General features: G+C 44.2%; 1 protein-coding gene across 12 annotated transcripts in view; it reads right to left on the minus strand.

Annotated features, from left to right (window-relative positions):
- SH3PXD2A (SH3 and PX domains 2A) overlaps positions 1–15,343 on the minus strand; it is a 234,666-nt gene that overhangs the window by 17,224 nt on the left and 202,099 nt on the right. For 10 of the 12 annotated variants that reach the window (XR_001467193.4, XR_001467191.4, XR_001467192.4 and 7 more), the window contains 2 exons: positions 14,104–14,187; positions 3,685–3,802 (listed from right to left, as the gene is read on the minus strand). Coding sequence is in view for 9 of the 12 variants with exons in the window: in XM_004942262.5 (XP_004942319.1) it covers positions 3,685–3,802; positions 14,104–14,187 (202 nt within the window). In the remaining 3 variants the exon portion in view is untranslated. The remainder of the gene's footprint in view (positions 1–3,684; positions 3,803–14,103; positions 14,188–15,343) is intronic. The other 2 variants (XM_421741.8, XM_040702978.2) reach the window with 1 other exon arrangement.

Raw genomic sequence — 15,343 nt, forward strand, 5'->3', positions numbered from 1 at the left:
TGTTCCATACCCCCCATTATGGGAAGGCATTTCAGTACCATTTTCAAGTCTCGAAGACTTTTTGCTCCATCTGCTTTTGCAGTAGATGGTCCTTCTGCAGAGCTACAGACCCGCAGTAGGTAAGTTTGTCGTTGCTGTTTTTGGAAGGACACAGAACTTTACATGATTTGGAAATGTAAAGATTTTAGCTTGAGAGAGAAAGCTACGCTGGCCAGTGCACCTAACACTGCAGTGAACACTGCAAAGATTACTTTTAACAGAGCTTGATTGTGCAAAATCAGCAAGAAAAAACATTCTACATCCATCTTAGTTTGTGGGTGACTTAACATGTTTATGATCAGAAAAGCAGCAACAGGCAGGTTCTGTGCTGGCTCGTTAGTTCTCCTGCCAACTGTGTGTGGCTGTTTGGATCAGCCCATATAACCCCGCTGCTTCAGACCTCTGATCTCACAGCTTCTCCCAATGAATAGAAGCAGCAATAGCTGGACAGTTCATAACTCTGGGCAACGTACCCTCACAGCAGAGGCTGTTGCTAGCTGCTCCTTCCTATGAGTCAGTAAATTCAATCTGAAGTTAATGCTGAGGAGTAGCTGCCAGCAACTGCCAGCTTATTTCTGCATCTCCACAAATAAAATGATGCTTACATAAGACGTCAAACAGGCTTATACCTTAGTCCTTGAACACGGTAATTTCAAACCCCTTTTGCAAACATCACCTCAAAGGCTACTCTCACCTATAAAATAGGGAGATCAAGAACTAAGGCAAATGCCAACCAGCTTCAGAGAAGTCTTGAACCAGTAATGACCTCTACTTCATGTCCAAGAGCTGAATCACAAACATCCTCCCTTCATTTATAATCACAACCCACTGGAAATACCTCAAACCCCAGCCTAGGTCCCTCCCCTCCGGGGCAGCTACTTACCACCCCAAGTGCACTCATTCACTTGGGCTCAGGCTCAGAACAAACAACAAAACTGAAGCAGCAGGCTGATAGCAAATCCTTTGCTTTGTGTGTTGTCATTTCAATGATAGTGGGCACCATGAGATTACCTCCAGGTGAGGCTAATGATGGAAAGTAAGACTTAAATAGCAGGTGCTAGAGTCATCGGGAAGTGCACAGATCCACTGAACTCAGTGGAGCAGTACGAAGGATCCATGTCAGAGCACTTATTTTACTTCTCCACATTTGAAACAATCTTTTTAAAGTCATAACGTACAAAATAAAGGCAAGCACCAATACTGTCTCTAGCTTCTACAGCAAAGAAAGGGGAGGGTTATAGAATGAGGTGCAGTGATTTGGTTCCCCGTGATTCCAAAACTCTCTCTGTTTATATTACATGAAGGAAAAAATGGATTCAAACCATAGGAATGTTAAAAAAAAAAAAAAGGCAGAAATGCCTGTGTGAGTCTGAGAATCACATCTGCTTTCCAGCTCCAGAGCACTGGAATTACTCCAGAGGGAAGCAAACTGGGGGAGGAAAAAAAAAAAAAAAGAAGAAGAAAAAAGAAAAAAAAAAGAAAAAAAGAAGGACAGGAAATGAGGATCAGCACATGGCAAGGAATTTGGGGAAATTACATCTTTAAGGTGGAACGCTAATGTCTTTAAGGTGGATTCCGTTTGCAAGCTGCTGGGTTTGTTTGTGTTTCTGGACGCTTATGCGTGTTCGGGCTCTGCTGTCCAGCTCAGCAGACAACAAGGCAGCAGGATTCAGCTGCAGCCTCTTCCTGCTTCCCTGCATGCTCACTGCAGGAGAGGGAGTTGCTGCCTATAAGGCACTCAGTGCTCAGAATGCAGAATCGTTGAGGACGAGGAACCTTTTTACTTAGTGGTCCCAAGTGGTATCATGGGGGCTTAAGCCTAAGAAATAGCACAAGAAGTTCAAGACAGTTTGGGCTGCAAAGGAGCAGCTTGCCGGTGACGAATCACTGCACCAACATTTCTCAAAGTGTTGCTGGTGGAAAAATAAGTTTCTAAGAGCTGACTAAACCTCCAGCCAGAGGACAGAGTAGTGCCCTAAAGCAGCAGAGGACAACTGGCACCAAAGCATCCAACGCGCTCCTACAGGGAAGAGCTAACCCACCTTTCAACAAAACAGAGACTGCTCAACCCAAAATGTCTCTTTAAGAAGAAAAGCCAAGGGCATGCTGCATTCCCAGCCTATCCTGGAGAGGGTGGGGAACCCGCTGGCCTTCAAGTGGATGAATGTGAAGGAGCCACTTCAGCAAGTGTCACTGTATGCCAGATCGTACTTCTGCTGCAGAGCCTGACAAGCACACACTTGTGCTTTAGTTCCTAGAAAACCGTGTGCCTACTTGAAAGGAGAGTGCAAGGGAAAAGAAAAAAAGGGACTTGCAGTTATTGTAGAGCTGTTGGCATAGCAAGGGGGAATCTATAGTAATGCAGCTGCATTTCAAAGAACACTGAAATAAACTGGAGATGTCTTGCATTGCTTCTTCCCTCACGAAAGCTACATGCTGCTGGCTCCTCTATCTGCAGCTTTGGATTCCACTCCCGTGAATGATTAAAGGAGAAAAAAATGTGACCTGACCAAACCCATGCATTCTGAGTGCCTCCTATCTAGAGTACCTCCCTGACTCCACTGCTATCTTTATTAGCCTCTTCCCTCTATGGGAGCATTAGACGGAAGATAAAAATCTATTTTATAACTACAGGATATCAAGAAAAACAACAACACTGCTTTGGTCAGCAATTTCATAGCCCTCATTCATCGCTAATGAATCAAACAGAACTCAAACAAAAGCAAGTTATGGCTTGAGGAGGGAGAGGGGAAAAATCATTACAGTTCCACGCTGAACGGAAAGATGACCTCACAACGTGTGTTGCACTGCCTGAGAGACAAACTGGCATTTTTAAGCTATCTGTTGTATCAGTCCTTGTTTAAAAGGACCTGAGATGTCACAACACCACCAGATCCATACACCTGAGCAATGCATTTGTTACGAAGAGGCAGAATCCTATGTGCTGTGTAAGCCTAGATAGAGAAAGCTTTCAAAGTACTGGCACCTTATATCCCTATCTTAGACACACTAAACATACATTTTTCCAGAAAAATCTCCTTTTAAGGTGCTTAAGCCTCTATGACTGTTATTTCAAATACATAGTTAAACACGTGATGATAACTTCACCTGCCCTTGGAACACATTCCTGAAGGCCCAGTCTGGATAAGCAGAAGTCAGATGAATTACCTGAAGCGTCAATAAGTTTTATGAAGAGCAATAGCCAGAAAATTGATCATTTGTCCCTGAAAACAGCTCTGTCTGCCCCAAACAGCTCAGCAGACCACAGTCAGCCTTTCAGCATTGCTATAAATGATTTAAACATTCTGCAGAAAAACTTACTGGAAACAGATTAAAATTGCACACATCAGAAATCCTTGTCAGGACTGTTGTATCTACTCAGGTATGGGCTTTTAACTTGAAGGAAGGAAAACATTTCCACAGGTTAAGAAATTTCCCCACTGGAATAGTCTACAGCTTTTGCATACACCGTAGCATTACTTTAATCAACATCACATTGTCTTTGCCGTTTCTTTATGTTTCTTCAAGATGCAACATGGATAATCTGCCCAGCTACAGCATTAGTTAAGTGCTAACATTAAGTGAACAATCGGAAAAGTTCATTGCCACGGGCCCTGCAGAAACGTGGCTGTGCAGCTTCTTTACCTTATGTACCACCATCCTTCCAGGTTCTTTTGGATGACCTCCACGGTGACCCCTTTTTCGAACCCAATCTCATCCTTCCCCTGGCTGGCGTACGGCTGGATAGTGACATATTTCTCTTCTAGTGAAGGGAGAAAAGGCAACATCAGTTAGGGTCAGAATTAGTCCAGCTGTTTTTCTGTTCTGCTTGCTTTTAAACTGTTATGCAGTGATTACGTGGAGCCATTGCAAAAGGCGGAGCCCAGCTCAGGGGCCCACTGATTATTTATGCTGACGACATGATAGATAATCAGCCCCTTGCCACTGCCCTGCTGCTGATAATCACAAAGCATTTCCATGCCAATAATGACACAGAGTCCCCTGAGAGCTTCCCCCTCCCCTCCCCATGTTCCTCGAGCGGGTAAGAGAGAGGATTTGTAGCTGGACTTCACTCCCATACTGTAACTTGACAGAATCAACCCCGCTGCCAAATCAGCAGAGCGTCACTGCGGGAGCTCCAGCCAGTTGGCTCTTTTGAACACGTACATGGCTGCACGAAGCACTGTGTTACTGAAACCTGAGCCCCAGGTCTCCAGAGGGACTGATGCTCCTCAGCACAGAGGGGCTGGCCCATCGCGCTGCTCTCCCTGCACCACCAGAGCAGCATGAAGTGACAGGAATGAGCTTGAACCAGCATTTAAAGAAGAAACCTATGAATAGAAGGGTTTTGTGTTTAATAGGAGACCATAAAGCATCTTGCGGTCATGGGTTGTGAAGCGTTTGCAAACACACTTTTGCTAGACCTCACACCAGAGAAGTACACAAGGGGCAGTGGTAAAGGAGAAGAAAGCCAAGACGTACTTCGAAAGCACAGCCTAGATTTCAAGCATGGTCTTTGAGCCAAGCACCCTACTCATCACCAACAGCTATCACCTTTCCAGGCTGGGCAGAGACAAGCAGATGTGCTCAGCCCAAGCCAGAGGGCAGAGCAAACAGCCACCATCTCAGCATCTTCACCAACCCACGAGGAGTCACCTGCAGCATCTCCATCACGTTCTAGGTCAATCCTCTCCTTTATTAGCTTGAAAAAGTACAGCTGGCATTGAAAACAGTTACCAAACTCCTACCCTGAACCCAAGCTACAGTGCATTTAACAGTAAGACTTTCTGTGGCTAGATCAGAGCAGGGAAGGCCATCGCTGAAGTACACCCCAACAGCGTTCCCGGCACTTTCTGCTGGCAATCACAACAAGGCACGGCCAGGAACAAACCAGGAGGGGTTGTCTGTGCACAGGCACAGGCAGGAAATTAAGTGAATCCAGAGTTCCTGATCACTGCAGAACAAAGGGGCTATGAGAAGGTTGAGGAAAGCACTTTTAGAGAGAGAGAGAGAAGCAGACCCAATCATCTGTTGGGTTTTGTGGTTCAACTGCGTTTTGTTGCTGGGTGAGGTGTGGAAAATTAAAAGGAAAAGCCTTACTGAGAAAGAGTAAGAAACACCTGAGAAGCGGGGAAAAAAGTTGGCAGGCTGTCCGATGGCAGAAAATTCAGTAAAATGACATCTGAAATCAACTCCTTTCAATGGGATGCATTGGATCCTCATCCTGACAGAATAAAACCTGTGAAAACCTTTCCCTCCGAAAGGAAAATATTCTCTCCTCCTCCCTGTTAATGCAATTACTTTGTTACTGCTAAGGAATTCCTGTTTGTGGTCAACATCAAGAAACAGCACCTTCCCCACAGACATACTCTGCTACAAGATGGGGACTGATGAGTACTGAAGCAGCTAATGAAAGCTGGCTTCAAAGTCTCAGAAGAGTTCTCCTTGCTGTGTTCCTGCTCTGCACAGTAAAGGCAGACTTGTTCTTATTCTATTTAAAGTGATTGCCGCTGGTGGAGTTTTGCATCCAGTTTCATCACCCACAAAACCCCGAGCGCTAAAGTGAACTCTGGAAAATCTCTGGACAGAGGAGAGGGCTAAAAGTAAACTCAGGTACAGAGCTGCAACAGTCCAGAGAAACACTGCACCAGACGCTTCAAGGGACATTTCTAGGACAGCTACAAAGAGCTGTCACGTGCTTGCTTAGCACTGGAAGAAGGCTCTGCTTGGTCTCCCCCACACCAAAGCTGCTGTGAAACTGAGGCTGTCGAAGCTCCCCCTTGCCACTACAGCTACAACAGGAGTCTCTCTGTTTCCCTTACTTCCTCACGTGCGCCTGTTGTAGCTAAAGCCAGCTACTCAGCCTGTTCCAGCTCCTCTTGCCAGGCAGAGCAGTCCCTCTGTCTCCAGAGATGCAACTTCTCTCCTTCTGCAGAGGACAGGGGAAGTCATGACTCAGGCATTCACACCTGCAACACAGCCTTCCAAATTCCTGCTCCAGCACAGTCTCTTGTGGCTGAGGATAGGCCACAATGGTCACCCATCAGCTCCAGCAGCAGCATATCTGAGTCTGCAAATGCAAGTGAAATCAAAGTTTGGGGACAGGGTCCTTTGCAAACCAGGATGAAATCACCCTCTGCACATCAGATCTCTTCCTACCCTATTGAGGACACTATTTCAAATCTATGGAGGTCGCTCCAAAAGTAACGCCTCCTATTTATTTCCATACCAAAGGGAAGTCACATCCTCTGTTGACACAGCTGTAGCCTTTCCTGATCTTCCCACTATTGCTTAAGTTTAACGGGGAGAGACTGCTCCTAAGCAGCACTCTGCCTCCAGTACTGTCATTACTGCGTGGCCTACTGCTCTCATCTTGCTGCCTTGCATCACACTCAGTACTGCCTGTCAGTGGCTCCAAATGACCAGAGACACTGGCCAACTCCTGAAACAAACAAGGAATTGCTAGGGAGGGTGTAATCCCATCCAGGGGGGTCATAACACTAAGATGCACAAGTGAGACTGGTGGGTCTTTCTGAGCTGCCACGGTCTGTCTTATTTTGTCCAGGAGCACCTTCATTCTCAGATCTTCAGTCTTGTAGCTGTTGACTTCTCTTTAAGAGGAGAGGCTTCAGGAGATTCCTCTCTGCAGGGAGGGGAAATTAAAAAGAGACTGAATGGAAGTGGAAGGCTGAGAGAGAAGTTCTCTCATGAAGAAAGACAATCATAGCTGGGTAAAAATCCACTCAAAAAAAAGAGGGTCCTACGTTTGTCTTTAGCTGTTCTATTTTTAAGCTTACAGATCAAAAACAGGAAGGCACCATTAAAATTTCCCCTTGCAAAGTGCTTTCAAAGCAAAAATTATGGTCGTTTCCAAGATTACACACATTTGGTTTCTGTCAGTGGTGCAGAGGATACCACAAACACACATGAGGTTTGTAACTTAAACAGTACTCTGAAGACACGGGTCTCCTTGCAACCCAAGTGTAATTCTGGTTTGCTTCTTGGAGACTGTTTCCAGCCAGAGGATGTTACACATAAACCAACATTTGCTGGAAGGAGCAGTGGAGCTTTCAATAGATGTGTCACTTAAGAGGATTGATGTAGCATTCAACATATCAGATTACTATTCACAAGTCTTTAAGAGAAGATATTCGACACTTTATGATTGATATGTAGAGTTACTGGGAGGACTTAACACAGACGAATGGCTTCATGAGAGAATCAGCGGAGCAGCAGCCAGTGGCAAGACACTGCATTGAATTACACGGGCAATTCTGAAATATGCTGCTTTTGTTCAGATACTGTGACAGGCAACAGTATGGAACACACGTCACTGAACCATCCCAGACCCACTAACAAAGTTACATGCCCAGATCTGCAAAGAATTCACAAGTGTTTAATCCTGATTCATCAAGTTTTGACTTAACAATTACCAGAAAAAAAAAAAAAAAAGCAAGCAAGAATATAATTTGTATTCCCCAGTTGCAGCTTCCATTACATCAACTTCACCGTTGAGGTCAAGTGGACAGAATAAGCTTTATCACGTGATACAAAACACATACACCAGCTACAGGGCTCCGTTCTGGAAATAAAGAGATGAGAGTCCGACTCCCTTTCAGGATCAGCTGAAAATGGCACACAGACATTTCCGTTCTTAGCACGTGACGTTCAGAGATCTGTTAATAGTTCAATCAGACAACTTTCCTTATCTCTCTCTCTCTCCAAATAAATAAATAAATAAACATAAAAAGATACATATATATATAAAGATATCTTTCCCAGCTGAACTGAAGGAGATACCTATACTGGAAAATCTGCTACCATTGTAGATCTGAGCATGGCACGCATGAAGAAGCATGCCTGTTTGACAGAGATACAATACAAGCCTGTCACATCATGCATTATACAACTGTAACCCACTTAGCTTGGAAGGCAAGGATTAGTTTGTGCCATTCTTTCCTCCTCGACACTGACACATTTAAAACATGCACAACAAGAATTTCTGCCCTGTTTGGACTACCAGACCCACACCACCCACCTGCAGCATTCCCAGAGCCTCTGGCAGCCCAGTGCTGAGTCCACTTGTTACTGCAAAACCTGACTTCCCCAATGACCTTTTTCCTCCTTCCTCCTCTTCTCCCCAAAGGTAGGCTTCTATTTTACTCTGGTTTTTCCTTAAGTCTCCTCAGGAAAGGCAGCAGAGGCTTGGAAGCAACATTTATATAAGCTGAGAGCTGAGGCCTTTCCTATACACAAATGACACTCTGGTGATAGTGCAGCTTACCCGAGTTTTGAGATCAGAGTCCTGTTTCAGACTGCTGGAAGCAACATGAAAGTAACTCACATCAAGCAATCCAAATCCAGGCCAGGACAATTTAAGAGTGCCCATGCATCTTTTCCTACTTTGCATTAAGAGTACTTATAATATTGTTCTTAAATCACATTACGATTTGGGAGAACTTCATGCCAATGACACTTATTCTTGTATAATGGCAGACCAAGACAATAATGCTTCACAGTATTTTTTGGTCTAGAACTAGACTGTCACTAAAGATCCAGCAGACACGTTCATTCCATCACCCTCCCTTTAATCAGCAAACACTCAAACAGGTTCCCTTTTGTTTCATCTGCTGTATTTTTGTCTATAGGAGAAAATGGAATCTGAAAGAAATTTTAGACACTGGATATGGCATTTTCCATACCAGGTGCCCCATTAAGACAGAGGAAAAACCTCAGAATAGCTAAGATGAAGCTACATCAGTTCCTGAAGAAACTATTTAATTGTCAGAAAGAGCAAGGCACTAAACTTGACAGCCTAACAGGTTCCTTCCAATCCCATCTGTCAAACCAAGACTTCAGATTTTACACGTGTGCTCACACACACACACACACGAGTTATGAGGTGTCTTAAGAAAGGAACTTGGTCCGTCCTCTGGCTGTCTGGATTTATACTTACTCAGGTCAAGGAAAGCAGACCTATGGTTTTACTGCTAGAGCTGTAACATAGAACTTCGGTAGCAGTTTCCAAATCTTCCTTATTCAATCTTCCCAATTCCCCTGGCACTGGTTATTTCAGATTCCTTCTAGTCTATCACCAAGGTAACAGCTCCTGTTCCCAACATCTTCAAAATCTTCTATCACTGTTGCTCCCCTCAGCTAGACCTCGGGCCCTTCCAATTCTTTTGCACAGCCACCTCCTCTCTTTTGCTCCCTTTCCAGCACACTGCTCTTCCCCAGGATTGCTCCGGTTCCTCAACCACTTTTCTATCAGGTGTGGCACCCAACTGAATTGACCCACCTTGAGTTTTTATGCCTTAGGGCTACCATCTTGCTTTAATATCCTACTACACACAACTGTTCTGTTCCCTTTGCGTTTCCCACTCCTCCAAATCCTTTCATCTTTCCTTGCTCAGCTCCATGCCTTTTCCATGATGCCTCATCAACCTGAGTAGGCTCCCTCCTCCGTGGTATCAAATAACCCGAAAACTCTCAAATCCTTACTAAAATAAGCTTCACCTACCCCAGCTTCCTGCCTTGCCAAACAAGCTTAGTTTTAGACCTTCTCTAAAAGCTTTTAAAAATACCAAATAAGTATCACTTTCCACTGTGAAAAACCTTTTGGTCGTAATAAGATGCATGCCAAATTGCCACTTGCCCAGGCTCCTTTGATGCATGAGCTCTCCTTTTCTTTGTTTAGGCTGTAAAGTATTTGGGACTGGAACCTTGCATTTATGGCAGTGAAAATACCATGCACATTTCCAGCCCTGCATAATCAGTCTCAACTCTCCCAGGCAAATGGCCAGCGCTCAGACATTTCTGTTCCAAGTTCTGAACGCCCTGCGCTGCACACCCCTCCTTCACCTAGATTTTAGAAGTTTGCTCTCTCCTCTCTCCATAAACAAGCGTGCAAGCTATCCACAGGGCTTCAGGAGCCAAGTAAGGGAGCAATTTCCTTTGCTCAGCTGGTGCCTGGATGTGCCCCCACCTTTCTGTGACCCCAGCCTGGTTGGAAATGTTAGGGGGAGGGTAGAGGGGAGTTGGGTTAGAAATTAGCCAATTAACGATTTCTCAGCAAAATGCAACAGCCCCAACCCTACATCTTCCAAACCACAGAATTTTCTTTCAAAATACTTTCCCCTCAGTCAGCAGTCTGCTCGCCCTTCCCCCTTTGTCAGACCTGCTTCTGGAAAAAGTCTCCCTGCTCCAGAGAGAGACGCGGCGACTCAACACCGGCTGTGCTTTCCTTGTCTAAATATTCTGCAGAGAAAAGAACTAGCCACAGCTATCAAATGTGACCATCTGCAGACAGGAGCTCTTCGGCTTTTGTCTCTCTCCCATTCCTTCCTGTCCCCTCTTCTTTTTTTCTTTTCTTTAAATAGCAGAAACATCACGACATTTCTTCTAAACAGTTCTGTATTACACATGCTTGATCTTCAACCAGCAAGAGGTAATAAACATTTACTACTTTCATTGGAGTACAAGGGTGGGGGGCGGGGGGAGGTGGGAGAAAAGGAAGAAACTGAACTACATCTAGTGCTCTGAGCCAGTTTGATTTAGCACTTGAAAGTGGCAGTCAGGCTACCACAGCTGGCAAAAAGGCTGCAGAAGGATGCACTTGGGCAAGGAGATGGCTTCAAGACTCAAGAGCAATTTGGTGGCTTCCGAGCTGTCTCCCCTCTGCTCCATCATTCTCCCAAGAAGTTAAGCAAGCACTAGGAAAACCTACAGTTTTCAAGCTAGAACTTTAACTCTTTCATTCAATAGCTTATTTCTTGTGCTAGCAGCTACTCTTACGTAATAGGTTCATTTGGCAGAAATACAGTCTGTGTGTTGCTACAGTGTTGGCACAAATAAAGGTAAAGTACTCCCCTGCATTATACCAGCCCCAGTGAGAGTGCTGGGCACAAACCCAGAGAAGCAGTAACTTACAGCAAATATCTGGCATATAAAACAGCATGAAAACCCCCATTTTTCCCAATCATACTCTAATAGCACAAATGACTTCTTGTGAAATAAGCTCATAAACAATCCCAAGCCCTCTCTCTTCTAGGGGAAGTTCCAAGTAAATGCATTTGTAGAAACAGCATTTCACCTGGTGCAAGAGAATGTGAACTCTGAAGCTTGTAGGTCCAGCAAGGGTCAGTCTGAGGAAAACTACAAGTATTCAAGCTTCTCCTCACAATCAGCATTTGTATTAGGCTGGGTCTCAAAACTACAGGCCAAAATTTAGAAAATATACCATATTTAGAAATATTCAACTTTAAAAAAAAAAAAAAAGCTCTGCAACTACACAAGAAACATAAACCAACATAATCTCTTAGATCTGGGCACACCACAGACGGTTTTAAAGAGAAAACTTCAGCAACAAATGTCATCTGTTTCTCTTTGTAAAAACAGACTACAGCTGTTCTCTTTGCAGATTTTTTTCCAGCTTTATAAAAGGAGCACTACTACGATATTCAATAATTTGTCTTTCATCTTTCTTCTTTGCAGACCCAGCAACATTACTCCCAGATATCTGAGATTTGGGGTTGCTTAGCCTCTTTAAAGGTCTTTGGAAGGAGACAAAGTAAGCCTCAAGTTACCTCCAAAGTCCTGGTCTTCAGACCCATCTTAATTCCGTTAGTAAGGGCTTAAGCGGTTTGATCTCAAAACAAGTCGGTTAAAAAGTTTCTATTTATGCTTGAGTACCACTAATGAAGGGCAGCATCCTTTTCAGCTTGCCTTGAACTCCAGTGAACTCTCAGAGCTAACCACTCAAAAAGCTGGGACCATCTCAAGCAGAATATCGCTGGGTGGGAAGAATTTCAGCCAAAATGTTTAATTAAATTTATTTCCAAGAAAGAGGCCAAGTGGAGGAGGGGAAGCTGTTTTCCCTGCATTAAGCAGTTTTGGCAGCCTCACGTTTGAGCAGCCTCGTGTTCTTCTGTGCTTTGGAGCACGGGCTTGAAGGCTAGCAGCAGCACATGCACAGTTCAAGTATTCTGTCATTTCTGTGCAAACCCACCCAAATTTGGCCTTGTTAGAAGGCTTTTGGGCTGGAACGGGAGGGAAAGAAGCGAAAAACGAGTCTCTCCTGACCTCACATAAACCGTGATCTGTTAGAGAGCAGTGGGCTGGACACCCAAAAAGACTCATACTTCTACAACTGCAGTTTGGAAGGGATGGATGCCTGTACAGGCTGCAGCTATACCAGATGCATACTACCTCCAATGTGTCCCCAAGTGCTCAGATCACTTTCTTTACTTCCCATCAACCTGCTCCTGTAAGAACTCCCTAATCTCCCATCTCAAATGACACTGTACACCTTAGTTTTAGCTAATGTGGCCAGTTATAGCTGAAATGCATTGGAGGAAACTCATAGAAGCAGATCCTCCTTGGAAGATGCTCAGTCCTTGAGATGCTGCCATGATCTAGTTTGAGATAAAGCACATTGTCCAAGACAGTTTGAAACCCAGCACTGTTTGGGCCTAAAAGGGAAGACATTTTTACAGAGCGAGACAAAGGCTGGGATAGAAGAGACTGTGTGGTGAGGAAGACTGCCAGGGAAGACAGCGTGACACCAGCCAGAAGGCAGGGCTGGAAAAGATGTACGCACAGACGATGAGTAGAAGAGGGAAAAGAAGAGAATGCAACTTAGATCCTTGAGTATTACCAGCACACTACGCTACAGGACTGGCCCTGCGGCCTTAACATTTTTACAGTTTTGTTTCTGATATGGTACAAATAGGGAAGAAAATACATATATATAAACTGGTAAACAGAGTGCTTAGAAAACAGATTCCCCGAAGTTTTCCTAGTTAAATTGTCAGGAAGCATCTGGCAGAGTTTGATATGAAAAAAATAAGTATCTCCCAAATTCTTTGGCAACATAAGCTGTTTCCTCCCCCTCCATGCCAGCATGTGTGCTTACTGTTGTTTTTGGTTTTTGACACCTTTGGTGTGTTATCTGGTGGCTAAGAAGCAGAATCTTGCCTTAGGAAGATAATATTGGTTAATGCAGGGGGAAGCTACCCTAGGGACAGACAACTCCTCTTGTTATTGTGGTTCCCTCAAAGATGCTTCGAAGTACAAGTAACAGGTCACTGAAGTTACTTGTTGCTTGGAATCTTTATGGGTTTGCATACAGCACTACCACCAAAACCAGGAGAAGGTAAGTCTGAAATGTTAGAAGTACATTCTCTCTTTACTGGGAGCTGGTAAGCTTCTCTTTTGCTTATGTCTGGTTCCATTCTCTCAGTAAGGTTATGTAAAACTCACACAGTGGTACAAGTGGTGGGTTCCCCCCCCCCCCCCCTTCCCTTATAAAGTGTGGTGAATACCTGGATGATCCCACAAGGAAGTGGGGAACAGAACAGGAAGTGGTACTTTTACTCCAAGAAAGATGAGTTGCATGCTCTAGGGAAGTACTTGGTTTGGAAGATTCCTCAGCAGATTCCAAATGCAACTTCAAAACATGAAGTGAGGTTGACTTTTTGCCCCCCGTGCTCCCAGCAGACCAAAGCTAAAAAGATGCTGCTAGCGGTGGCATTTCAAAGAACTGGGACTGACATCCAGAAGCTCCCAGAACTTCCCTAGAAGTCTTCCTTCAGTACTAAGCTCTGCTTACAAAGGAGAGAGGATACAAACTGGAATGATTCTCATCTTACTACACCAAGCACTTTTCCAGCACGCATCTCTGATCTCTTTGGTCATCTCTGATCTCTCTGGAATTCTTCTCTTAATAGCCCTGAAGTTATCCCTTGTACTTGCGGAGGTAGGAAAGACTGAGTATAGATGTGCCCAAAGTTAAAACACAACAGATGTGAACTTTGCTAAGCAGTCATGCTACAGAATTACACATAATTATTTGCGTCCAGTTTTTGGGGTGCCTAACCCTGGCTCCAAGACACCCTCAATCGGTCATATATGGCATACACATCAGAACTCTGAAGCTTCAGCCTCTCTCTAGCAGTGTACCGAGGAGAGAGACCCCAGGGAGCACTCAGGTGCACAAAAGCTGAGGCAGCAGCATGGTTTTTGTTGTGCCCTTAGGGCTGCTGCCATAGGAAGCTATTCATTCACCTCGACTCTGCTGCCTGTTGACTATCCCGCCCAGCGTCCATCGCCGGTCCAGGCGCCTCAGGTGAGCCTTGCGTCGCTTAGAAACTAGTTTGGAACATGGATGGAAACATAAAAGGAAAAAACAAATGGTGGGAGGGTGAGAAATAAAAACAAAACATGGCATTTACAAGCACCAGTCTTGTTAAAGGAACAGGTTAGGTGGGAGGCAGAAACTTCAGTTTAGTTGATATAATGTAGTGAAACAAGTTAGACTCTTGAGCCTGAGAAATGTAAATCACCTAGAACTGTCAAAAATTGCTACTGTTGCTATTGGCTTTAAGAAAAATACGAAAAAAACACACATATACCCAAAAGCAAGCTGCACAACAAAGGACAACTTGCCCGTGGTGACTGCAGTGGCAGGTCACATCAATATCACTGCCATTGCATCTCCTAGTCAGACTGAAGGGTCTTTGAAGAATTCAGTCCAGCAACAGTCAAAACCAATAGAGCTCTAACCCTCTCTAAGCAAATTATCATGTTAAACGAAAATCCAAGTAGAAAAAAAACAAAGAATATGGCTTCTCATATGTGAGCACACTTTTAACAGCACTCAGGAACTGAACTCAACTGGAGACTGACATCTTCACTCATAGAAACATAGCAACATAGGACTCATAAGTACTGCCACATAACGTTCATGATTCAAACCTCGACTTCTAACATTCTGATTAAAAATATAAGGAAAAAAAACTTATTTTGATAACTAACCTGTTTTTGAGCAGGCTCAAGAAGCTAACAAGCTAGAACTGTGAATTAGTTCCACACTCAAACAATAATTTATGCTTAAAATATAAACAAAGATGAAAGATTTATGGAAATGACATTGCGAGAGCAGCTGTGCACAGAGGACACCACTTGTTTTCCAGATTGCATACATGGAACAGAACTTCAGCTCCTTTGTCTACTTGTGAAGATGTGAACACAGAATATTTGCATTGGCACAAAACCAGACACTTTCCTTTTTCCATGCTTCCAATGGAAGGCCTTCCTTTCCATTGGAAGCATGCTTGCTGCTATCAGATTATTGCAAAAGCTGTTCATAAACTAATTCCTATATGTTGACTCTGAAGCCATTTTGGGAATATACTCTCAGACTCATGAGAGCAGACACCATGGGATTCCAGAACTGCGCTCCTTAGGCAACCAGGAACAGTAAAATGATTTGATCAGGGGAAGGACTGGCTGTTCAAGGAAGAAA

This window comes from Gallus gallus, chromosome 6 (assembly GCF_016699485.2).
Source record: "Gallus gallus isolate bGalGal1 chromosome 6, bGalGal1.mat.broiler.GRCg7b, whole genome shotgun sequence".
Classification (NCBI taxonomy): Eukaryota; Metazoa; Chordata; class Aves; order Galliformes; family Phasianidae; genus Gallus; species Gallus gallus.